This window comes from Syngnathus floridae, chromosome 1 (genome assembly GCF_059516105.1).
Source record: "Syngnathus floridae isolate MCC-2025c chromosome 1, RoL_Sflo_1.0, whole genome shotgun sequence".
NCBI classification, from domain to species: domain Eukaryota; kingdom Metazoa; phylum Chordata; class Actinopteri; order Syngnathiformes; family Syngnathidae; genus Syngnathus; species Syngnathus floridae.
The window spans coordinates 1,801,016-1,828,120 of record NC_142413.1 but is presented as its reverse complement, the minus strand read 5'-3'; the positions used below and the strand labels follow the sequence as shown (position 1 = coordinate 1,828,120).

The 27,105-nt window shown below is 46.9% G+C and overlaps 1 protein-coding gene across 9 annotated transcripts in view; it reads right to left on the bottom strand.

The window, feature by feature from the left end:
• Nucleotides 1-26,919, bottom strand: part of LOC148403245 (nuclear factor 1 B-type-like) — a 44,353-nt gene extending 17,434 nt beyond the window's left edge. For 5 of the 9 annotated variants that reach the window (XM_088373365.1, XM_088373424.1, XM_088373380.1 and 2 more), the window contains exons 1-4: nucleotides 25,969-26,370; nucleotides 24,225-24,756; nucleotides 1,701-1,757; nucleotides 48-116 (exon numbers count right to left, since the gene is read on the bottom strand). In XM_088373365.1, coding sequence (XP_088229491.1) covers nucleotides 48-116; nucleotides 1,701-1,757; nucleotides 24,225-24,756; nucleotides 25,969-25,995 — 685 coding nt within the window. In that variant the 5' untranslated portion in view covers nucleotides 25,996-26,370. Of the gene's footprint in view, nucleotides 1-47; nucleotides 117-1,700; nucleotides 1,758-24,224; nucleotides 24,757-25,968; nucleotides 26,372-26,628 lie in introns of those variants that run through there. The other 4 variants (XM_088373374.1, XM_088373388.1, XM_088373416.1 and 1 more) reach the window with 4 other exon arrangements.
• Nucleotides 26,920-27,105: the final 186 nt, after the last annotated feature.

Genomic DNA, 27,105 nt, shown 5'->3' with positions numbered 1-27,105 from the left:
CCCCACAAATGAGTAGATCAAATATAATTTTCATTTTTCACACTTACTTCTGGACACCCGCACCAGTTCGGCAACGCTGAACACTCCCGATTTGATGAAGCTGTCTTCCAAATAGACTGTCAACAGAAGCACAAGACAATCCTTTCAGCATTTTACTCCATCATATTTATTGTTTGTCGATTATGTTCATTGGGAAAATGCAAAGGTGATCACTTCACAGCGTCAATGTGAAAAGGGTTGAGGACAATACTTGGAGCTGATTGGGCAACTAGTGCGGTGGCCTAGTTTTGATCAATCGCACCGATGGAAATCCTCATCAACAAGTACAAACTTCAACCTTCATCTTCCTGAAAGCAATTGAAACAAGTGCCCCTAAATTCCCGCGCTAGTCAAACCTTTTACACCAAGAAAGTATCGCCTCCATTTCAAGTACCACCGTCATGAGCAACATCAAGCAAAACACAGCGTGCTGAATATTTTGCAGAACCGCTGGAGTCAAAATGATGACATAATGTTGACTTAGTTGAGGAATCCAAATGAGTAATCTCACTGACCTCACCAGCTTGGCAGCAGCTCACTCGCTTTGAACGTGTCAGTCTGTGCTGGCCGGGTTGTCAGGCCTTGTAAGTTAGCTAGCTTCCAATGTTAGCATCGGCAGCCAAAAGCTTTGTGCCAGAGAGACGGACGGCCGCTGGGTTGGCACCAGCTCGAGGTGGCGGGCCAGCCCGCGGCCGCCGACGGGTATCCCTTGCCGGGGTCTGGCATGTTTACCTTGGAACTTGTCTCGGGAGAGCCTGCACTTGACGCAGCTGATTATGTCAAACTTTCGTTCCAGCACGGAAAAACCAGTAGCCTGCCATCGGGGGGATATTCCAGGTTTGGCTCTCTTGTACCCTTTTGGACTTGGGTTTGAATGAAGCCCGCTACATCCCGGGTCACGGCTAAACGTGTTCAGGTCAAGCGGTTTGTTAGCTAGCGTGTTAAATTCTGGTTCATGGTTATTGTGACATTTTTTCTAATTTGTCATAAACAAACCAAATGTGATGCTAACAATTCAGCCTTTTTGAGGTAAGCTTTCTCCAGGGTTTCAGTAACATCAGGCTATTTGAACAACTAAACGGTAAAGGCTATTTGCATGTTAATGATCCGTACGGAAGCTAACAATTTAGCGCCGCTGGTTGATGTTCTCGTAGCTCGCTGACTAGTCGCCGACAAGCATCCATTTTGTCGAGGGCTTTTCTTGATCTGGGTCGGAGCCCGTTGACTCGGACCGCTCGGCAAACGCGACACGGGATTCCGGATTCGAACGTCCGGACCGAGCGGCAAACCGGCAAGCCGCTCTTCCACTGTGCTGCCAATTTAATTAATTTGTTATTACCAATCAAATTTTATCCCCGTGCAAGCCATGTCATTTTGAAAACGGCGCCCTCAGCAATGATTTTAAGCTGCAATTACCTCCACGCCAGATGTGTCTCTTTGATTATCGTTGACTATCGATGTGGTACTTTTTACGTTTATTAGTCAAAACTTTTTTCTTTTTTTTTTTTTCTCCCCGCATGCTTGTCAGGCACATTTTTAATGTCAGTAAAAGAGAGAACAGGAGAGGGTGTATGTTGTATGTCGTGTGTGTTTGTGCAAATTAATGGTGGAGGAACAATGGCCCAGCGGAGTGGAGGAAGGATGACTGGTACTCCACATACCTGGAAGAGGGTTCTTGCCTGGCTCATTGTTACTGGGACTTCCTGACTGCTGGGAGTCTGCAAGCACACAGAGACCGGGAGGGGGGGGGGGGGCGTAAGTGGCGGCGAGAGCAGCAACGCTCGAGGACAGCAAAACAAAAAGCTTGATTGGACACAAAGCAAAAGTCTTCTGATTCCTATCTACAAATATCCCTGAAAGCGGTCGAAATGATGACTGTGAAATGTTTTTTTTTTTTTTTTATCTCACAAGCGACAGAGAAAAACGAACTAAAAGACGCAAAGCAAAGCAGCTTGCGGGAGCTTGGGGGACATTATTCCCCGAAACTGGCCCCGGAGCTACGTGCACGCTGAAGGAGGAGGCCGGGAAAATACGAGGCAACATAGATGAAATTCTTTCCATGAAGGGGAATTTTTCTTCATTTTTGAGCAACACCTTTCAGAGTTTGTGCTTAAACGATGCACGGAAAGAAAAATGAGACGGAGAAATAGCGACATTGACATTAAGAGAAATCTTATTTCATTTCACCGCTATTTATCCAGATTAGGCAATTGACGTGCATAATTCATAAAACAAATCCAAAATATGGACGGACAGACAACGAGACAGATAGACAATATTTTATTCTTTTACCTCAATTAATCAAGTAAACAATTCTAAATATTGAAATGCAAAGACAAGTTAAATAAACCCTTTTACATACTATACGTCAGCTAAAACACAATTTCACACACATTAAATGGAATGAAATCATCTACAGTATTGATTCAAAAATTATATTCATATATGAAATAAATACAAAGCTAAAGGTGTGCAAATTTAGATCACTGAAAATAAATAAATTCTAAACAAATGATTCCATTTAGAGCACAGAAAACAAACAAACAAACAAACAAACAAACAAACAAATAAACAAACAAATAAATAAATAAATAAATAAATAAATAAATAAATAAATAAATAAATAAATAAATAAATAAATAAATAAATAAATAGGTTTGTTATTATTGTTCCAAACAGCTTTTGTCATTCGGCGGAGGCTCGAGCCGATTGGCCCGTGGAGCCATTTTGGCGCAGGACGGGTGGGGTTGCCGTGTGGCAAAAAGAAAAAGGGGGGGGAAGAAAAAAGCCGAGCAGATGGCGGCGGCAATTAGAGATCCCAGGCAGCGTCTTCCAGCAGGAGGCCCCGCTGCAGCACCGGGAGACGCCACCTGGATGACTCAAGGTGGGATGCAAACATATGGCGCATCTGCCAGGCCTCCTCTGGCGCCTTACATTGCCATTTGCCACCTTTCGCCTCTTCCTCCAGGTGGGCTGCGTTCCAACAATTCCATCTTTGGTCCATCCATACATCCATTTTACGGACCTTGATGAAAACAGGGGATTCCATTTCGAAGGAGTCGCTGCTTGGTGGAGGAAGGGAATGAGAAACGAGTGGGGCCACGCTTCCATCTCGATATTCACGAGCGCGCCACCCATCACCCCAACAAATTCCAGCGAACGATGATGTCATAATGTGAACCAGCTATGAGAGTTAGCATGACTAACTAGCATGGTTGACGTCAGCTCGTTTCTGCTCTGACGTTATTTCGCAAAGCGCACGAGATAAGAGTAGTAGCTACTCATTTTATGGGAGAGAAGTTTTATTGAGAAAATTCAATCCTTTCATTTTTAGGATTACTGAGGCAGGTAACATAGCTAACTAGCATCGGCTAACATTAGCTGGTTTCCGCTCTGATGTTCGGCTTCACGAAGCACTTTTTCAGGTGTTCTACATTTCGATTTTTCTTGGGAAATTTCAAATGTTTCTTCTCAAGTAACGGCTAATCAGCATGGCTCAGTTCTGCTCTGACCTTTCTTGAAAAAGTACAGCAGAGAAATAAGTGCTTTGCCTGCTGTGCTACGTAGTGGTTTTGTTTAGAAAAATTCAATTGTTTGATGTTTCCTGAGGCAGACAAGGCGAACCGACAATGGCTAACATCAGCTTGTTTGGCCGCTGACGTTACTTCACAAAGTGCAGCATGAGCACTTCAAAACTTTGGCCAATATTGGAAATATCTCCTCGGCGACAAGGTGCTGACGTAATCACCTTTTGTCTTTTTTTTTTTTTTTTAACAGAAGCGTGCCCTAACACAGGCGTGAGTGTGTGGGGGGGGGGGAGCGTGTCGAAAACACGTCCTGTGCGCAAGCCCCGGCCAATCCGATAGTCTTCAAATAAACAGTCGGCTAACCTGTAAATAAACAGTTGCGGTCGAGAGGGTTGGGCTTTGCCCTGGGAGCTTGGCAGGGCTCAATCACGGCACGCACGCACGCACGCACGCGGCGGCGGCCCCGTTCCAGAAGCAACATTTCTTGGCACCCTTCGCTCTTGCCACTTGTTTAAATAAGCAAATGCGAAGGAAGTGAAAATACACTATGAATGCCATTATCTCCTCCTGTTGCTTGGCAAGAAAGGGAAAAAAAAGCTTGTGGGTATTTTGGATGGCAGTTCTTACACCTTCTTGTCCAGTGGGATACTTATCATAGCACAGCAATGATTGGGCCAATTAGGGCTAATGGCAACGCAAATCTGGCTCGGCGAGAAAGTTGCTCTGCGCTTGTGCCGTTCTTCCACGCCCAAGTGTGTCACGCGCCTGGCTTTGTGAATTGCTCTTAAAATATACACGCACACACTCGCAGCAACACACACACACACACACACACACTATATTATGTGGCGCAAATTAACCACATAGTTTAGTGCCGTGATTCCCAACCACTGTGCTATGAAATAATTTATATATAATAAATAATTTTAAATTTTTTTTTTTTTTTTTACAACCATTATGTTTGTTCATCTATCAAGACCAGGAACATATAGTGACAGGATGAACAATTTAATGCTTTCTGATGGACCATTCTATTTTATTTTTTCTATTATTCCATTATTATTCTATTTCTATTATTATTCTATTAGTTTTTCTATTATATATATATATATATATATATAGTATAAATATCTATCTATCTATCTATCTATCTATCTATCTATCTATCTATCTATCTATCTATCTATCTATCTATCTATCTATCTATCTATCTATCTATCTATCTATCTATCTATCTATCTATCTATCTATCTATCTATCTATCTATCTATCTATCTATCTATCTATGATAATGATATGCTCAAGAGAGTCTTTTTATAAAATATTAATTGCTTATACTGTCTTCTAGTTTCACATTTGTACTTTGAAAGGATGAGGTTTGGCACTGGCTGAGGACAAAATAAATTTGAATGAATTTGGAACTCAGTTGAGGTTAGCATGTTCAAAAAAATTAATTGCCCTGCCCAGGTTTAAATCTTAAAATCCAACTCGAAACACATTTTAACAAGTGTTTTTGATGTTTTGGTTTGTTGATGTGCCAATTCTTGAAAATATATTTTTCAAATAATATGTTTTGCTTCACGTCAGTCCCAATGTGTGAATGCATTTGAAGAAAAAACATGTAAGAAAAAATAAAAACATTGCTTTTACAGTTTGAGCTTGCCGACATGCCGTAATGACATCGTAACTCATTTAACGTTGAAAAATGAATTGCTCACGAGACAATATCACAATCAGTGACTGACGGCCCCAATAGTGAGCTACACATACTTTTGTGACAACTTTTAGTTTGCGGTGTGTAGCAAAATATTTCATTTTTTACGAGATGTTCTTTGAATGTAAAATACATATGTGCCTCAGTTCAGTAAAGGTTAGCAAACACTGACTTTGGGATCTTTTTTTTTTTCTCTCCAAGCAGTGGTCCAAGTTTCTAATCCACAGCCACGTACAGATCTCCTCCACTCAGGAAAAAAAAAAAAAAAAAAAAAAAGTCAGCACGCGCAGATGCATTCCGCTGTCGACATTTCAGGAGAAGCCTGCCTGGCAGCCATTTTATGCTGAGCGGGGTTCTGTGCACATGTATAGCACTGTGGCTGCCAGAGGCCCGGGTCCCGAGCCAAGATGTATTTCAGCAGCATGGAGGAGGAGGAGGAGGAGGAGGAAGAGGAGGAGGAGGAGAGGGGAACGACTTCCCAACACAAGTCGACAACCAGTGAGAGGGCCAGAAAGGATCGAGCTAATTACGCCGCTCCGATGTGTAATGTTTCCACAATACAGCTGCTCCCGGGTAAATATTTGATGTGGCCCCGGCAGACTTTGGCAGATAGAACGGGTGCCTCACCTGGAAACGGTCACGCAACAAAACAAAAAAAAAAAGAAAGAAAAGTACTGCGGCTCATGCGTAACACACATGTGTGCGCACGCACGTGTCCTCCCGTGCTCCTGCTCTCCATCACCGGCCTCTTTGGCATCCAGCTCATGGTTTGTTCACTCAACTGAAATCTTCTCCACACTTTCCAGATTCCACAACTCGGACAGAACATAGCAGGGGAGGATTTGCAATTGGGTTGAACAAGTCAAAGTGTTAACAAGTTAAGAACCGCACCTACCTGTTAAGATTTTCGGAGAAATGAAAAAAAAAAAAAGTTTCACAATGTATTGATTTAGTTTATGTGTCTGGGTGTGTGTGTATATATATATATATATATATATATATATATATATATATATATATATATGTGTGTGTGTGTGTGTATACCAATGTGTGTGTATATGTGTGTGTGTGTGTATACATATATATGTATATACATATACACATACACACATATATATATATATATATATATATATATATATATATATATATATATATATATATATATATATATATATATACACACACACACATATATACACACACACACACACACACACACACACATACACACACACTGAATATAATTATTTATTTTTTGTCTATTTGGACGCCCTTTGTCTGTGTTTGGGTCGCACTTCTCGCCCTCCCTGCCGCTTTGTTGTCTAAACAAAGCGAGGCCTTGATCGGGATGAGCTGCAACCCCGAACGAGGTGAACAAAAGGAGCCGGTCCAAGGCACCTCGGAAGCCCGGCGTGTCGTGCCAGCCATTGTGTGCCAGGCCTGCCAACTGGCGATGCCCAACCCCCTCGGTGGAGCGCGCCCGCCCTCCCCTCTGTCGCATGGACGTGTGGGTGCCAAGCTCCTCCCCTACGCAGACTCGTGTGTGTGTGTGTGTGTGTGTGTGGCAGCGCAAAAGAACTCTATGGAGATGGGGGTATATACACACACATGCACACACACGCACACAACACGCACAAAAAACAAGCTACTTTTGAATACATGCGCCCGAATGAATGGCACAAAATGGCCGCCGTTGGTGTTCGTGACAGAGCGAGGCTGCAGAAGGAAGAAACGAAGCTCGGGTCGCGTTAAATCGTTCAGTCAGCCATGGAATGCATTTTGGTGACTTAAGCCATACCATTTTCTCAAAGGATAGAGTTGTTTATTTTTGCCCTTGTTGTTTGCATTTACTATGCAATGATTTAATTTGATAAGAAACTCCAGCAATATCTTAAACACTTGTAATGATTTAAGTGCTGACCAGGCCGACTTCGCAGATGTCAAACAAGCAAGCGAGGCCTGCCGGCGGCTCGGCAGCATCCCGCGGCGACGCACACAAAGTGGCCAACATGTCTCCTACCACCCTGCCGCATTTTCTCAGAGCGTGCTCTTTTCCTCTCGCTTTATCGGAATTTTTTTTTTTCAATCTTTTTTTTCCTCTTGAAATCATGAACTCGCTAACTAAGAATAGAGTTGGATGTTCATTTATTAATATTAGTGATACGATGCTGCCTAGAGCTATGAGTGACCTGATGAATGGATTTTTGTAATATGATGACCCCCTCAAAAAATTAAAATGTTTGCTTTAACTTGCCAGCACAAGAATTGGATGTTTTTTGGGTGGATTCCCCCCCCATAAATACATTCCAAAATAGGTAACAACAACATTCAAGCACCTCCTTCAAAAAATGCTGACAATTTTTGCCTCGCCTTTGCAGTGCAAAAATTAACCAATTGTTGTTGTTTTTTGGAGAGACATGAACACATAAGAAATAAGGAAATCTGCTGATATCTGCTGATTTTTCTCTCTGTTGTTCAACAATTACTAAAGGACAAATCATTAGAAACGGTCAAATGTAATTCAAATCTGTATTGTAAGGAGTCAGGGACTAAAACACAAATTATTTTATTTTATCATATATATTCTTTAATTAAAGGGACAATTACTCAGTTATTGTCATTTTATTCTGCTAAATCTTGGAATTGACATTTTCCTAAAAAAAATAATCCATACGGGTTGGGTGCTAAACTAGAGAATGCCACATTGTATATTTAAAAGAACCAAACTGTGTTTGTTGCCTTAAGACCAATCACCCGCCGCTAACTTAATGCTGTTGACATGCTAACACGTCATCATCAATAGTTTCAGATTTAGAATCCTTAGAACAATACTCGCAGAAGACCTTCTTTACCCTCAAGGAAAAATAATTACTCATATCGTAGTAGTGGTTTATTCTCGGTTTGTCCGAAAACTGCGCATTAGTAGCGCGCCCCCTGCAGCATGAACTGCAAAATAAGTGACATGGTTTTGAATGATCTTATCGCTCTCTGTTTTCACAAAGCACACAATTTTGGATTGCAAACGTGTCCCGCTCAGGACAGAGGAGAGTCGGGGAAATAATTTCCCACCCCCCCGAAACGCAGCACATTGCCCCCCCCCCCCTGTTTCTCTATGTTCCCGGCCTCCCATGCCCATTGCCACTCAAGCGGCGGGGGTCCGCCGCATTTGTCTCATAATTATCCAACTGTACGGGGGGGTTGCCCAGATGAAAGCGGCGACTCACAGAGCTCCTCTGTCAAAGGTCTGTCTGCCCGACTGGGGGGGCTTTTCTCTGCATCTCTCTGCCTTGTCCTCATGCACCGGCGGCCTCCGTGCTCACCTCCTCTTCATGGCGGCGTCCCTAATGGAATGCCTCCACTGAGCATAATCGCCCACAGCGAACGCTCGTGCAGAAGACGCCCCCTCATCTCGGGACGACATCCCCCCACCCCACCTCCCCCGTGGCCAGCCGCCCCGCTGCTTCATTCACAACTACAAAACTGCAGAAATACCCCCCACCCTGACATCCTGAAAGACTTCAGACCGTCTGGGTCTTCGTCTTGGTGTATCCACTTGTTCTGATACTTTACTTTTTGTGCTGAGCGCTGAGATTTTTCCAACCTATACAGTGAAGGCTTTAATTAATTAGGCCTGACCTGATATTGATTCTGATATTTAGTTCAATGAAATTCTGACACCCGATTAGTTGGTCCATTTAAAAAAAAAAAAAAAGACAAATTAAATGATTTCTTTTTTGGTCACTAAGCGGAGAAAAAAAAATTCAAAAATTTTAAAACTTTTGACCATTTTAATTGCCGATAGAAAAGCAAAATAAATCTGTTGAATTTTTTAGGGGAATGTTTGCATGTCATTATTGTTGTCTTTGGATATAGTGTGTTTATAAGTATTTTTTTTTAAAAATTTACATTTTTGCCAATTTTAAAAGAGCCAATATTGTCCAATTTAATTGTCGGAGATGACCTCGTTCTGCCTGCTAAGATTCGTTTTTCTGCTGCGTTGGTTTGTCATGGCACTTGCATAATTGGCTGGCCAATTTAATTGGCCAATATTCTTTTTTTTTTATTCAATTTTGTCTTTTTTGCACAGATGAAAAATTTGCTGCCACCCCTGCAAAGTGTCAATTATTTGCTGAAATCTCCCTCTGTTGTGAAGTTAAACAAACGGACTATCAACCGTTCTGCTCAACTAACATCCTGTTTTGTTATATTGTTGGAAGTGACCAAAAAATAAGTAACATGATATATTTTCAAACACTAATTGCCAGTCAGAATCTTCTCCTGCCACATATCGGCTTCGGAATATCCATTTGGCCCGAGTCAACCCGCAATTCTATTCATCAGAATAGAAAAATTAGAAAAAAAAATCATTTCAATTGTATTCTAATCAGTATTGTCGAGAAAAAACTTTTGGGGGAAGACGGTACTTGCATTTATTTGCAAAGTGGGATGTTTTGGCGCATAAGAAAAGTTGATTTGAAGAATCGGCAATTTAGCGTGACGGCAATCCGGGAATTACCATTGACACTTTTGGGAGGGGCAGCCACCCCGCCGCTTCATTCACAACAAGTACAAAAGTGGCGAAGAAGCAGCCCAGAAGACTTGAGAGCCCTTGGCTAGCTGGCTCCGCTCGCCCCCTGGTCGTCTTTTCTCCTGCCCGCGGCCACCTCTCCTCTCTCCTTGGTCTCCTCTTAACTAGTGGCGAGGAGTTAATGGACTGTTTTGGCTGCTCTCCAGACGCTGAGTGTCACCTCATTAGCCTATGGCGGCTCACTCCCAGACTGCTCCCGGTGCGGAAGGAGGAGGGAGACGGCCACCGAATGCCATTGGTCATCCCGTCCGGCCTCCCGTCGCACGCCCCCCTTTCGCCCCCCGCCCGCCTTGCTCGCTCCCCTTCCCACGCATGCATAATTCACTCCAAAGTCTGCTCACTTCTCTCCTCCCTCCTTCTTGGAGGTTTGCCACCACGGGAAGAAAGCGAGTGTCTCCGAGACGCGACCGAACTCCCAAAACCCTGTATGGACTCATTCTTTGTGCTGAGCCCCCCCCCCCCACTCCTGCCAACTGAATGGCAGGGTGGCAACAGCGGGCCAATGTAAATGCCAGCCAGTCCCTGCCAGTCAATTACACGGCGACAAAGCTAATTGTTTGTGGAGCTCCAAGTACTGAGGCGCTCATTGTTTGGAGCACAGATGTGACGTTCGGGCTTTCTCACAGGCCCCGCCCGGCCGGCCGGACGTCAACGAACCCTCGGGAAAAGAAGTGAAGCATCGATACATGCAAATATCCAAACTCCGATGAAACGGAGCGCGTCGCCTTTCGATTTTGCCCGTTTGAGAGAAAAAGTCACAAAGGTACGACAAGTTGTCATGTTATGAAAACAAACATGCTTCGACTTGCCCATCCCGATTGAATTGCAAAACCGCAATTGATATTTCATTCTGTGAAAAACGATCAACAAAAATCATAATAATAAAAGGACTGAATTCTCGAAACATTTTGGTCTTGACTTTTTAAAAAAAAAAAAAGACTCGAATGAATGGAGAATGGAATTTATAAAGGTCTGAATCGATTCCGATCCAAAATGGGATTTAGCGGGAAAATAATCCGCGGTCGGACTTGACGGAGTTTCCTACCGAGCAGCCGCGCTAGCGGGCGCCATGTGCGACGGCACATCTCCGAATGCCGCTCGGCCTCAAACGCACAAAGAAAACAAAGCGCGTGCACGCTTGCACTGGCTCCGATGATTTTGCTGGCACGGCTCGCCTGGAAGTGGGAGAACTCGACCGCAGACTTGAGTGTGTCATTACAAGCATGAAAAGAGAGCGGCGACACTGGCAACAGATGTATTCCCGCCATTACGCCGAGGGAAGCCCACCGAGCCGCAGGTGCAAGGAAAACACCCCGTTGAGGTTTCCTTCTTTTTCCATCTTGCTGCATCAGCCATCTCGACACACTCCGTCCTCGCTACTCCCGAGGGCTTGGCTTGGCCCAATGCGGGACGTTGTCGCTTTGGGGTGTGCTCACTTTTGCAGTTTGAACAGAAAAGATGGCTGTCGGACTCGCTGTTTTTTCCATCGAGGGTTTATTGTAAATACGAGGAATGGGCCAGTACCCGTACTGATATCCGGCCGGTACCGGTATCGGATACTTGTGAAGGCCGCCAATGCCCGCGAAAGATACTTAGAGCAAAAAAAAAAAAAAAAAGTTGTGTTTTTTTAATTCTGACATCAAGCCTCACACTCGTGCTACGGGCGGGCGCCACTTACTAAGGTCCGCCGGATAAAAAGAACACATTGATTGGCAGAAGCCAGATGGCGTCTAAAAACATCCCATAGGAAAGTAGTACATCGGACTTAAAACCCAGAGATGAGCAAGTAGAGCACCACTGGAGCTTTTTTTTTTTTTTCCCCCAAATCAAGTCACCTGTAAGCTGCTCCCTCATCAGGCCGCTTAAGCTAGCCTGCTTTTCCGACTCCACAAAACGGACATTGTTACATTTCCTTTTTTTGGGAAGGAAAACCAGTGCAGGCCTCTTCAAATGTGCAGACTTTTTTTTTTAAATCGGTTGAGCGCGAATTACACAGATCATATGACCGCATATGGAATTCTTTTTACACGTAATGTATTTCCTTTGCAGGCACTGTGAAAGGAGAGGCCTACAGGGAGTCCTCTTTCGGCGAAGGGGGAGATAAAAAAAAAAAAAAAAAAAAACTGTATGTATGGAAAGGAGGGAGGGGTGCTAGTGTAGGGGGGGGTCGGGAGGTTTAGCAGGGGGCGGTCCAAGCATGCTCAGCGAAAATATGCCTCATGCACTCGTTGAACTTGGGGCCTGCGTGGGCTTCTCTGAAGGTTACAGGAGAGGCCTGTGCCGAGAGGAGCGGGAGAAACAAGGCATGCATGGCGCTCCCTTCCACACGCAACGTTTTTTACCAACCGAGTTCTCTCCCGGCCCCCCTCCTCCCCCCGAAACATTCGCCTCGCGGCATCCAGCATTTTTTTTGGGCCCGCTCCTCTCGGCGGCCGACAGCGAGTGTCTGTTGCTCAGATAACAGCGGCGGCGAGCCATCGCCTTTGACACCGGGCTTCCTTCCCTCCTCTGAGCCTGCCAGAATCCCAGCCGCGTATCCGCTACCCGCCCCCACCCCGGCCCTCGGCCCACACAAAGGTAGGAAGCGGGGCGCATTGTGGCGAGAGCCACTAAATCACCTCGCGTTTTATCCGCTGCGCGTTTGAGCGGCGACACAACAGAGCTAATGGAACGCACGCTTCTGCTTTTCACGCCGTGTCCAAACACAGGTCAGAGGTCACCGGCGTCTCGAAATCCATTCCCGTGCGCTCGCTCGACATCGTAGCACTCAAAAAGTGCAAACAGCGAAACGACAATCGCCTCAAGTGCGGCGCGGTTCGGGCCGTCCGGGTCTGAACTTCAACGTGACTTGGCGGAAGAGAGGTCAAAGGGCAACGAGCAGTAAACACACAAAGCGCTCACTTTGCCTTTCCTCAAGAGTTAGCAGACCATTAGCAGCTCATAAACGAGCCACTTCTCTGCTTTTGCCGCTGATTAGAGCCGCTTTCATGCAAACGGCGGGAAACAGTCCGTCCAACCCCGCGGGGTCAAGGCGCGGCGGCGAGCAAGCCTATAGGAACGCTAGCAAAAGAGCATCAAAGACATCACCCGAGACGCCGTCGCCGATGTAAAGCTGACAAACCGCACTCGGTGGATTAGTTTGTGATTTACGGCGGTCTGCGAGCGAGACGGCCGAGCCGAGGGGACGGCCGAGCCGAGGGGACGGCCGAGCCGAGGGGACGGCCGAGCCGAGGGGACGGCCTCCGCTTTTGCCGAGGAGCATCTGAGGCTGCAAACCGGCCCAACCTGACTGAGCGGCGCTCATTTGCCTAAGTTAACCCCGGCGACGCTCGCCCAGCTTTGCGAAAGCGTGCACCTCGCACGTATAGACTGCAGCGTCACCTCGGGCATCGACGCTTCACAAAACTTGGGTGCGGCACAGGCACACAAAGGCCTGGCTGCATTTCGCAACACGCCTATACTGCGGTCGGGATTTCAACCGTCAAGTTCGAAGGGTGCCTTTGGGGAAACGGCCGCTAACCGACGCCCCCCCGTGCAATCCTTATACGTTATCAGCATGCCGTACGTAAACATTTAGGCATAATCGAGCTGGTGTTGTTGATTGTACGACAATTTGATTCATCTGGTTGGAAAATAAAATCTAAATACAAAGGAAGGAGACTCTTGAAAATGCCTTCAATCACAATATTGAAGAAAAACGTCGTTTGCTCAACCCGAGTAAAAACAGTTTGGGCATCGAGATGCGATCCTACTTCTGAAGTGCCAGTCCTGGCCACTGGGGGCAGTGTTGTAGAGTTGTGCAGGGACAAACCGAGAAGAATACTTTCACGACCGGATCCTAAAATCGAAACAATCAATGCTAAGTGTGAGTCTGTTGATGGCTTTTTCCATTATGAGTTAGCATGAAGCTAGTGGGGGCATTTATAAGGCAAAGTTGTGCTGTCAATTTAAATTCACGACTTGTAATTTTCTTCATTTTGTTAAGTGCAGTTAAGTCAGCGCTGGATGTGGAGGAGTGACGGGGCAATTAAAGCTGGCAAGTCCTCCGAGATGCGCTCCCCTCGACTCGCGAATCATGAATCACATTACCAATCGAACACTCGTCCCTTGCTGACGCGGCCGAAGAAGAAATTGCGCAAAAGGTTTGATTCTTGGAACGGGGGGTGGGGTCTCAAAGCGCCCTGCACGACTGCCACTTGAGACTTGAAGGCGCAGCGGCGGCGTTTGGTTTACATTATGTTGGAGTGCTTTCTACAATGCGGACGGTGGATAAGCATCGGACCCGCTTTATCTCTGACACGGCGCTCGGCCGAATATGTAAACAGCGCGCGATCGGCGCTGCGAGGGACAGTCGAGGCGAGCTCGTGGAAGCCGCGTCGTCGTGCCGGCCCGGGGAAAGTGGCCGCTGATTTTATCGCCGGTCATCATTTGCCGTAAAGTCCTGAAAAAGCTGCCTCTGCACTTTCCGTATTCAGGCTGGCGATTTTTTTTTTTTTTTAGGCTGATGCCGTTGCCAATATTTGGCAGAATATTTTTACAATTTTGATAACAGATTTATCAGCCCATTAATAAGAAAAAAATAACAAATAACATAACTTTTTTTCCCCCCCAAAGAGGAATTACAGAATGGGTCGGGCATCACCGGTTGGTGTTTTTTGTTTTGTTTTTTTTCTCCCCCCTTCCACATGTCGAGTCTGTCGTTAACAGCCTGCGGTTGCTTTCCAAGCTGACAAAACCACACAGTGTCAACAGCGGGACAACAAGACATCGGCCATCCGTAGCCTCGCCCGCCACCGTCAACGAATCAGCTGTGCTCAAGCATCCGACGGGGAACCCCCCCGTCCCAACCCCCGTCCACATAGCCGCAGCCAAAACGAGCTTCCGCCAGCGCCGCCGCCGCCGCCGTTCCAGACTCCTGCTTCCAATTTGACGAGAGCGGGCCCTCCGAGTAATGGCTTCAGTTTTTGCGGTCTGCCGACACATATGGTCCGTGCAGCCTTACGCGAAAAAGGGGGAACGGCCATGCAGTTAAAGGCAGCCCGCTTTATAGGACTACCATGAGATTTGAATTTTGCGGTGCCCAACCATAACAAATGTTGTACTGCTTCGAGTCTGGAAAAAAAATCATGTGCTTCCGCCTGTGCCTCTATACTAGGAATGGATATGTTGGGTCTTTTTTTTCAGATCAATGCCGATTCTGAGAATTAACAGAAATCGGCCGATTGATGCATCGGTCACGCCTTACTCTAAACACGTCTTGTCATAAATAACACTGTAGGAAATATTACATACTTGTTACGCGACTCGATACTCGAAACTGTAAAAAAAAAAAAATCCGAATACATGTTGGGTGTCCCCAAGATTAGAGCAGCTCGGAGCAACCCATTGAGTTTTACAACTAAAATCAAAATAAATAAAAACAACACACACAAACGACTGCGTGATGTCTACAAACGCTAAGGCTCACCATGTTTGACTCATCAAAATGACATTCAAGTTCAACTGTAAATGCCTCGAAGCAAGCACACTTGACCTCTAATTTGAGAGACTATGTGGGTGACTTGTTTGAAGAGTCTTTTCATGCATTTAGATGTGTTGCTGCCAGTTTTACTATCAAAATATACAGCCTTTTCATTCAAACCAGCAGTCACTGTAATGATCTTCTCCCCAAACCAATCCCAAATAGCTAGCGAGAGGGTGCAACCACGTCATCGAGTAAAGACTACATATGTGAATGGAGCGATGTCCCATATTGTGTCATCGCCACGACCAAAAGTGATGCTCGGCGAGGCTCCAAAGTCGAGCAGAATCAGACCCCGAGCCAGTAATACAATTTGCTGACCTCATTTTGACAACAAGGGGGGGGGGGGGGGGTGTTTCGCAATAGCGCGCTTGTTTATACAGGTGGTGGGCGAGTCGGGTGTGAGGCGCACGCACGTCTGCCCCAAACATGTTGGGAAGATTGGCTCGTTTGGTGTCACCTTCTTTTGCTACTCTTTTCAACGTGAGCCACATCCAAGCGTGTGTGACAGTGTCACATTTCATTTGTTTGAATTGTTAGTGCAAACTTTTGTTGTTGTTGCGTTTGGTATTCATTCAATCAAATGCCTTTAGGGAATTAATGCAACCGTCGGAAACGGCCTGGGGTTAAATCATCCACACAGGAAAAGGCAAACATTACATTTTTAAACAGTCAAAAAAAAGTTAGTGTCTCCAAAAATACTAGTTTGCTAGGAAAATAATAACATCTTTCATTTTCATCCATCCGTCCATCCATTTTCCGAACCGCTTAGTCCCCACGGGGGTCGCGGGCGTGCTGGAGCCTATCCCAGCCGTCATCGGGCAGTAGGCGGGGGACACCCTGAACTGGTTGCCAGCCAATCGCAGGGCACACAGAGACAGACAACCAATCGCACTCACACTCACACCTAGGGACAATTTGGAGTCTTCAATCGGCCTACCAAGCATGTTTTTGGAATGTGGGAGGAAACCGGAGTGCCCGGAGAAAACCCACGCGGGCCCGGGGAGAACATGCAAACTCCACACAGGGAGGGCCGGAGGTGGAATCGAACCCGTACCTTCCTAACTGTGAGGCGGACATGCTAACCAGTGCGCCACCGAGCCGCCTCTTTCATTTTCATTTATAATCAATTTTTTTTTTATAAACAAAGTGAAAATTGTCGAATAATAAACGCATTTAACGCTTTTTAAAATATTTTTAAAATATTGTGCTGGCAAAATGCGCGGGTGAAGTACTTTCATTTTTGAAAAATTATATTAATCAAACAATTGCTTAATAAAATGAAAATCAAATAGATTAAAATGTCCATGCAAAGAGGTTAGTTTAAATCTCATTTCAATAAATGTTTCTTAAATCAAATTTCTGTAGAAACATGTTAAGTCTAAAAGTCTTTTCATAACATCAAATGTGTTCATATTGTATTCATTATGAATAATTTGATTGGGGATGGGCCGGTAGCATAGCAGGTGTTATTAGCGGGCCCAATCTTAAGGTATCGGTACTCGCAGAGGCAGCTGAGACCAGTCATTGATACTTGAGGCCAACAAAATGCGGCAATGAGTAAGTCCTCCGCTGCCGTGTTTGGCGCTATTTGCGGCCGGTTAACACAAGTCTTTTATAATTGCGTTCAATCAAATGCCATATTTCAAAGCTCCGACATCCCAACTCGGTATTTCATTGTAACTCAATAATAGTTTCATTAAAATGTTAATACCGGGCGCTTTTATGAACTTAAATGACAAATGATGTGGCTCGCATTGGCGCGAGAGGCGACCCAACTCAAGTACTTCTTCCAAGCAGCAGCGTAACTTTTAACGCAGATGAAACGCAATTACGGGCTGTTTATCTAACCGCAGAACAAGTCGGTGTGCCAAAAGCCAAAAGCCAAAGAAAAACAAAACGGTCTGTCATTGTTTCTGGCCGGGAGGCTCAGCAGGATTACAGCTGCTTTCTTTTGCTGCTGTTTTACAGAGCTGCGCAGCTTACACACTCGAAGGCAAACAAAGCATACGCTTATGGCGTACAGGAGGGAGGGGGCGGGGGGGAGGGGGGCTAGGGTTAGCGCCGTGGAAAAAAAAAAAAAAAAAACATTTGGATGGAGGACGGCAAAAGGGTCTTGTGAGGTGAGCACCAAGAATTTAGGTCAGCGCAATGGAGGCGCTCAAGTGGCTGGCTGGAGCCGCTCGCTGCAGCCCGGTTGGAAATAGCGCGGGAGGCCAGCGGCGGGGAAAGCGCTGCGTCACGGCTCCCGGCCTGACTCTACACCTTTGCCCCTCCTCGCGCGCGTGCGCACACACTCTTTCCCATCCAACGAGAGCCCCAACTTTTTTTTATGGGGGAGAACAACGTCGCCGTATTTGCGCGTGCGTGCAACACGACGCACAAACACGCGCACTGTACGACTATGCACGCTGGCCAAGACACACGCTCTCGTTCTATGTCACGCGCACACACACAGTAAACAGACTTTATTGAGACGTGAGTGCTTGTCTAAACATAGACGAGCCCTATTGAGAGCGAGAGCGACTGAGGCGAACAATACGATGGAAAGTAGCCGGCCATTCCTCATAGACGGTGTGCCCGCAATCCAATTATCAGAGGCACGGCATTAACATTCCAGCAGTCTGGCAGGTGACGGCTGTGTCTTTTCAGGCCCGCCACCCTTGCGCTGCCAGCATGGGAGCACACGCTCGCTACTTGAACAATGCAGGCGGGCTCATACGCATGTGGCCCCCGGCTGCCCGCCCCCCCCCCAACCCCAACCCCAACCCTCTCCCAGACCCTCAAAGTATTGAGACGTACAGAAGACGGGCAGAAGGGGAGGGAGGATGGCGGCATCAGTCAATGGGGCATTCTTCTGCACTCGCTCGCTCTCAGGGTGAGAATATGTTGATCGCAGATAAAATTGCTTTGATTGCCAGAATAAGGGGAAAGCGTCGGTTTTGTTTCGGGCCCCCTCGTGCTCTCAAACAGGGCCAGCTTTGTACGGCCCCGGGCTGCGTTTGCCGCGTACGAGACGGCGTCGAAGGGGGAAAGTTCAACCGCCGAAGACAAACAATGTTGCTCCTCCCGACCGACGGTTAGCATAAACACACGCGCGCAATTCATTAACCGCTCCGCGAGCGTCGTGTGAAGGTTTGCGAGCACCGTGACATCGATGCTAATTTCCTTTAGCCACTCCATGCCGTTTCAAGTTATGTGTTAGCATGAAGCTAGTTCTTTTCATCACGCTATGCCAGCAACAAATTGTCGACAGTTGTTTGAAGGTTACATCAATGCTAATTTTCATTAGCCAGTCTATGGCATTTGACATGATATGTTAACCTTAAGCTAGTTTGTTCCTCACGTCACTGGTTCTTTTATCTCAAATTATTTTAGGTTGCATTACCTGACATGTTTCAGCTTGTACTTCCACCTTCATCAAGCAGGTAATGCAACCTAAAATAATTTGTTTGAGATAAAAGAACCAGTGAAGTGATTAACAAGTAAAACCAAAATGAACTTAGTACAACTAGTTTGTTCCTCTCTGACATGGGTGCTGCGACAGTATGAAGGTTAAAAATCACTGCGACACCAATGCTAATTTTTATTAGCAAGTTATGGCCTTTTACTTGATATGTTAGCATGAAGCTAATTTGTTCCTCTCTGCATGACAGTTGGCAAAAACGCCAGGAAGGCACGATGCACGGGAGTAAGCGAGGCAGCGCACGTGACAACCAAGGCCCGCTCTGTGCCCTTGTGAGGTCCTCTATATACTGCAGCGTATGCATACATCTGGCCCCTACGCTGCTCCCTTCCATCTAATCAGTCGGCTGGCTGCGTCGAATACATTAAGAAAAGTGCATCTGCCTGCAACCGATCAATAGCTTCACCGTTGACTTCATCCATTTTAATGTCCGCAGTATAGTGGATGAGGACAAACCGAATCATAACAAAAGAGCTTCATCTTCTTTGCATAACGCATTTGTGCTGTTGTTTTTTTTTCTCTCAGATTGTTTTGGCATTTTGCTCTAAATGTTCATCAAGTATGCCTCAGCCTCGTCTGCCATCGACACTTAGGCGTATCGGGTTTTTTTCCCGCACGTGAGCTCAGCGGAAGCATTTGGACTAGTTGGCAACGACGGACGGAAAGTGTGGACGTGATTCAAAGCGACTGATCGCAAAAGGCTCACAAAAGTATCTTTGAAAGCCACGTCCAGGGTAAGACGAGAATTGTGGTGTGAAAAGCGGGGGTCCTTGGAACATTTTCTGGACCTAAAAAGTTTTAGGCTAAAGATCCGTCGCACATCTGAATCGAGCGAGGGAGAGTCTCCCGGGGCGGCGTTGGCTCGGCAAACAGGACCAGAGCCTGGCTGCGCCGTGGATTAGGGCCCCACATTGGTCCATTGTTAATTGGGCGCCATGTGTGAAAGCTACACAGGGATTAGTTTGTACAGCTGCTGCCATTTGTCATAACCGCCCTTAACAAGACACACATGGCAAGCTCCATTTACAGCCAGAGGTTCCGAGGGAAAACGTCCAGCCGGGATGCGCGCGGCCGCCGCCACCTGAAGGAGCGCAAGCGGGCGGCGGGAGCTCCTCGCCTTGTTGGTGGACGCCTCTTGTGACCACAAGCGCTTTTAGGAAAAAAAACCCAAACTATACATAAATAACAGTGGAATGAGCGAGTAGCGTACACAGCTAGGCTAAGCTATTTGCTAATAAATCCCCCAAATGATGAAAGAAATCGGCGTCAAGGAAGTCCGTTATGTTAAGCCTGGCTCGGAGCAGCGTGTTTCTTTTGCAGAAATTGTTGGGTGCACGGCCGCTCGCGCACATGTCAGAAGCCTAATTACAAAGCCGACCGGGTAAATGCGGAACGCGCTTTTTATTGCGCTCACACTTTCACATTTGCGGCCTGGCAAGAAACAGATGCCGAGGAGTCCGTTTTTAGGAAAGTGACGCCGACGCGTGTGCGAGATCACTTGCGTGGCTTCAAAAACCTGCCCGGGTTTCCAATATGCAAAAAGCAGCCCGCCCTAACTACATTTGTGATTCTGTTCCATTCGGGCGTTGTCGAGTTGTCGCGGTGACGGGCCACACTGTAGGGCCGGCGCACAAAAGACGAGACAACCATCACTCTGGGCCAATGATCGACCCTGTCTGCACTGAAAGGACTTTGATGGGACAAAGCAGGGAGGGTGGTGATGGGGAGGGGGGGCACAGAGAAGTCAGGGTCTCCTGGGCAACCACTCTGCCTGTCTGTCCCTGCCTAAAGTTCCCCCACCTACTCAACTTACCCCTTGCCATTTTTCTTCCCTTCATTGGTTGCCCAAAAGGCTTTTGCAAGGACTCCTCGAGGGTGTTTTTCCTAACAGCACCCTTCCAGTTTCAAGCTCTACGTTCCCGCGGCGGAAATTCCGGCGAGTCAAACTCAGTCGGGTAGAGCAAGTCCCATGTCGAGTCGTGCTGGAGTTGCCGTGTCAGTACTTCTAGCTCAGAACAGAACGCGAGAACTTCTGCCGGCCCCGCTTGGGGACAAACATCACCCCGCCTCGGCAGAGATGACGGCGAGGGGGTGCAGGGAGAGCCTTTGTACGCAGGACAGTGAGGTACAGTCTAATGCCTGGGTTAGGGGTGAATGTGGCCATTTGTCTTCATTTGGGCGGGCCGGCAGACACGGGGGGGGGGGGGGGGGCTCCAGTCAAGTGGCCTCGGGGGGATTTCAAATGCATTCGAGGTCCTCCCCGAAAGCCTGGGAAAGTGCGGGCTAGCTGAGATCTTAACCGTGGACTCCTGACACAATCTGCAAAAGCGGCGAGCGGCTGAAGCGGACGAGAAAAGCCTTTTCAGCACAATGTCAGAAGCCACGTACGGCGTTTGCGCACGTGCAAATTAAACACACAGTTGTCGAGGAAAAGAAGGACTTGTAAATTTTCCAGGGAGAGGGAAAAAAAAAAAAAGAGCACCCACATTTCTCGGCGCCCTCTGCTCGAGTTGCCTCGTTTCCATGGAGGTTTATGTACACAGCAGAGAAGAGCGAGAGAAAGGGCCCATTTAAGCCTGGAGGTATTTGCCGGAGCAAAACCCCGCCGCTAATAACACAAGCCGCACAGCGAGCCGCGCCGCAACCGGGGATGGCGTTTGACAAAAGAGCACAAGATCACAAGCATCCGCCAATGAAAGGCGGCCGAGGAGAGCGCATGCAAGAAAGAAAACCAAAATAGCTCCTGGGTTAAGAGCAAAAGAGATTGGCAAGACATCGAGTGGGAAGCGGAAATCAATAAGGCAAGCGCCCGAGCTGGGAAGGCCTTCTAAGTGGATTACATTGAGGGAACGTGTTCGATAGGTTACGGCTCCGAGACCGAGGTGGCCGCACACCGCAGGCTCCCTTGCATACTAATAAGGAAGTCGAGCGAGTGCAGGGTTGCGCGGTTCACTCGCAAAAGCTTTTCTCTACGCCTCGAGTCCCCCCCGACCCCGAGCTTCCGACTTTAATGTCTCGTTCGTTGCGTTCCCAACGCTGGCAACATCCGTTTCGGCAAAAGGAACACCAAAGGCTGCTAGCTTGGCAGGCTGCTAGCTTGGCGGGCCGCTAGCTTGGCGCGCACCGAAATTGGGACGTTGCGGTTTCCACCATCGCGGGGGTCAACTTCAATCATGCGCCACTTTTTTTTTTTTTTTTTTTTGTGCGTGTGCTCATTTAAACTTCACAAAACACCTCGCCGTATCTCTTTGCAAGGGTCACGGCCCCCGGGGGCCAAAGGTTAAGCCCGGGTCTCGTTAGAAGGCGCGAGATGTGTTGTGCGCGCAAGCGATCCGTCCATTTCCGCAAAGAACGAGGGAGGTTGTGATGTTTTACGGCAGCGTCCGCCTGACTTTTTTGCTGACACTTTTTTTTTTCTTTAAACGGTGTCCATATTTTAATTTTAATTTTTTTTTTTTTTTTTTTAAACAGTTGCAGGTGCATCTGGAACGTATCCTCTGTGATAGGCTGGAGTTCACGCTCAGAGAATTGTGTTAGCAATTATTGTCGTACGTGTGTGTGTGTGTGTGTGTGTGTGTGTGTGTGTGTGAGTGTGAGAGAGAAGCCTGCATTGAAACTGCCAGTTGGCACAATGAATGGCACGCAACACATCATGGCAACCCCCCCATCCCCTCCCTCTCCCCAGTGCGCCATGCACGGGGTCCACCCGTGTAGCCTCTTCTCTGAAAGAATAAAGCTGGCACACGGTGTCCCTGGACGAAGGTGGCATATTGGCGTTTTCGCACAAGACGCCGACGAATGCCACAACGAGGAGTGTGAAAAAAAAAAAACATTGCGGACTGCGAGCCACGAATCAAAGACATGCTTGGGGCGACAAAGAAGCTTGGATGGCAACCTCCGAAAACCTCCAACGGCCCGCCGCTTTGGTAGGCAGCCCGCCCGCCTCCTTGGCACGGCGCTAAAGAAAATGGTGCCGCAGCGCACGCTAACAAACAACATGGCCGGGGCCCTAAAGATGGAGCGAGCGCCACGTGTTTCCACCAACAATTGTGTTCAGGTCAGGTCAGCAAACAACATCTGGGGGGGCTCAACATTCTCAACATCAGCGTATTCCCCAAATTCCACACGCACTTTTTAAAATAAAACGACCACATTGACATGTGATGCCGTCATCTGGAGAATTCACAGTCGTTCTATTGCCGGTCCCAACGTTGACAAATTCTCCTCCAATTGACAAATCAAAAACACTGCGGTCATTTTAGTTGGTGAGCAAAAAAGAGAGCTTTGCTTATTCAAGTGGGACCTTGCGGCAGATGCAAAGCGCAAAATGAGAAAGCGCCGCCTGCCCGCCCGGCTGGCATCGGCCCACAAAAGACACAAAGGAGGCTCCGATGCCAACTCGGTGCCAGTGGCAACCGTTCTTGCCGGCGCACTCTGCCTTCTGCTTTGCCCGCTACGAGTCAAAACACAAAATGGCGCCGGACGGGGCTTTGGCTATGATGACAAAGCCTCGCAACCGTTTTTTTTTTGGGTTGTTTTTTAACCATGCTGTCCTCAAGCATTGTCGGAATAGACCGGGCCATCAGGAAAAAAAAAAAAAAAAAAAAAAGCGGGCAAAGGTGCAAAAAGACAATGTAGCGTGTGACACTTTCAAGAAATATCAAATATGGATTTGATCAATTCCATACGGCTCGGATGGCAACCTCCAAAAATAATTCTCACTACCAAGTGTTGAGGGCATCTCTTCAAATCACATTTACCGCCTCATTCACTTGCCCTAATCAAAAATGCGAATCTGGTCAAAAATTCAATTCAGTAAATGAGAAATAATTAATACGCAGATATTTTTATTTGGTAACGGCGAAAGTTGTCACGGTCGGATCTGGTCATTTTCAGACGATCGGCATTGGGTGAAGGAGATCAACTTTGTCATTTTCTGTTGTGCATCAATCGAGCACCCAAAAAAGGGGACGACACCTTCACTCATGTCGACTTTTTGGGGAAATCATAGGTGTCAAACTCAAAGCTCGGGAGCTAGATACGGCCCGCCACTTCATTTTACGAAGCCCGCCAGGACAAATAGTGCATCCACTTCATGTGTCAATACTAAAATTACAAATTGTCTTCACTTTTGAAAAATAGAGAAATTGCTAGCAGTTTTAATTCCCGTTCATCTTTTTAAAATATTTCAACAATTTTTACAAAACGACCTTATCTTGACAGTCATGATGGAAACGATGACAACAATGCGGCCCGCGACAAAAGTGAGTTTGACGCTTTTGCTCTAAATGAAGCCCCCCCCCCCCTTCCCCCAACAAACACCATGAGACCCAAAGGAGCGGCTGCGAGGTAAGGCGAGTTCCTACCTTGATCCTGGACATAGTAGGCGAGGAACAAGTCCAGCTCCTTGACGGAGACGGTGATGTGGTGCGGCTGGACGCAAAGTGCTGGGTTGGTGCAATGCGGCGACTTGACCAGGCGCTCGCCATCCGTACTTTCCAGGGGGATGCCTTTGAAGAGGATGACCATGACCAGGTCCAGGCGCCAGACTTTGTCGGCTTGCCGCAAGCAGTCGATGCGGCGGATCTTGCCCTTCTGGTCCGGGTTGGAGAGCACGCAGCACGGGTGCTTCTTGCCCGTCACACTCAGCACAAAGTCCTCGCGGTACTCCTGCCGGATGTCCTTGCGTAGCTTGGCCAGCAGCCGCGAGGCCCACTTCTGCTTGACCTCGGCCTTCTCGCTGAGGAGCTCGTCCTTGACGGCACGTTCCTCGTCCTTGGACATCCGCTTCTCGTGCTTCTTGAAGTACTTGCGCTTCCTGGCCTGCAGGTTGAACCACGTGTAGGCGATGGCGCGGACGTGCGGCAGGAGGGCCTCGATGAAGGGATGGAACTCATCCTGCGCGGGAGGGGATACCCGAGACGTCAGTTCAAGGACACAAGATAAAAAATTTCTATAATGAAGCTTTGTAACATGAAAATGAAAACCGGAGCCTCAACTTGCATCACGATGCACGCATTTTTTTTTTTTTCCCTTCTGGGAACGGCAAAAATGTTGACTTACATTCACAGCCATAAATATAAAACGTTGCGTCCCGAATAAATTGAACAATTTCAAAGTTCCACCTTAAAAGAAAACAAGTCGTTCAACTTCAGAGGCTCGGCCGCCCACTCTGCTTTTTGTCTCATGTCCACAAAAGGCGACCTTGGCAAAATATTTGGAAGCACATACCTCGGGTCAAAGTTTCCGGCGTGTCAATAAATTGACATATAAACGGGGCTGCTCTCTTGTCGTACGCAAAACAATTTGAAAATGTTTTGGAGAAATCTATAATTGAAAATGCTGCAAAAAAAAAAACACTAAGCCACCATCTCCCTTTTTATGTAATTATGTACTGTAAAATAATAATAATAGTAATAATAATAATCCAAGTGCATGAACGTGCCAGTCGTTGAATGTTTGTCTCACACTGCAACCGGCGACTTATTAGGAAGATTTGTTTTGTTTGTTTTTAAATCACAAATTCCACAATTATGTTTAACTGCACTTGTGTTAAAATGAAAAAAAGACTTGTTTTATTTGAACAAAGTTTGCTAAATAAGCCATTTGTACTTGCTTGGCAAAATGCAAAGTGACTTTTACCTTTTCCCCTTTTCCCCTATTTAAACAAAACAATAGTGTTAAATTGCAATTTTTCCTACATCATCTGATTTTTTTTTAATGACAAATCCAAATCCTGTAACGACAAATTGCTAGAGCGGTGGGAGGGGAGGGGGGGGGGGGGCGCCGTCCTTCAGCCGGGGCCATAAAAAGCACAATCCTCTTAAGCACAACTTAAACCACATCTCAGTCAATCACTTACTTAATGCCAAGTAAAATATAAACAGTCAAAGTCAGTCTCGTTGGACCTTATCGGGAGCCTCATCTCCTCGGTGAAAGTGGCTTTATCTCCACACATGAGGAGGGAGGGGGCGTCCGTCAATAAAAATATACATTTAGAAACACTTGGCACCTTATTGGCGGACGGCACTTTTTTTTTTAAATACACTTTTACAGAGAACCAGAAGACATTTGTGACTGATTCTTTTTTTTTTTAAAGTCAATACGTACCTGAGTAAGACAAATTGGAGAATACATGACGAGTCGGCTGCACAGCAAAGTGAGCGGGGAGAAGAAGGGGGGAAAAAAGAGTTGCTGGTGACTTTTATCGCGCCATTCCCGCACCGCGAGCCGTACTCATCCGCAACAAGCCAGAAGAAACCCTCGGAGAAAATCCATCAACTTTGCCTCTGTTTTCGCAGTCCGAAAGATTGTCGGAACGGGGTGAAAAAAGCAACAAATGCAGCAGACGTCAAAGTGGAGCTGCAGCGTGTGTGTGTGTGTGTTTTCACGCGCGTGTGTGTGTGTGCGCGCGTGATGTTGCGCCCTGAGCTCGCACTGCTTCATATGTGGCGCACCTTCGTTCCTGCGTGCGCGATTCCAGCAAATCAGACCAACTTTTTTTTTTTGAACCCACGTAATTACATGCTCACACCCCTCCTTCTCGACCCTCCCACCCACTGCCTCCTCCTCCTCCTCCTCCTCCTTTCCTTCCAACCATCCACAGAGCACATTGTCTGCAGGGGGAAAAAGCGATTCTTGTACTTTGGACCGGGGGGGGGGGAAGTGAGTTAACGAACAACGCAGATTTCACCCATTCAAATGTGCTTTCACTTTGCAAACATAATAACACCACTGACAATTAAAGTAGTAATATGGAATGTCACGTACCATTGCACTGTACTGCATTAGGTTAACAGAAGCTTGAAAGTCAAAGATACACTCGCATTTGTCAACTTTAACGGGGGGTGGAGGGGGGCGTGAAAAAAGTGGGAAGGAAATACGTCGGGAGCACCTCGCGTCCCCTTCCCCCCTTTTATGCTCCTCTTCCTTCCTCTTCCAAGGATTCTTTTTTGTTCAGTGAAGTTGATCCAAAAGGGGAGGCCGGCTTGGCTTGTCGTCCCCGCCTTCACTTTCACTGTGTGGCCAGCCTGGCCGCCAGCCCCGCAGCGCTCAGCCAAAATAACTCTAATGTAGTCCGCAGTTTCCGCTTGCTAAGCGCTGTCAATGTAAAATTTTGGCACAGCCTCGATCGTGAAATGGCCCACACGCGAAAACGCACCGTTTTGCTCATTGTAAACTGGATTTGAACCCACTTTTGAAGGCGTTTTACACCGTGCTCAATATAAAATGTCGCAACATTAAACA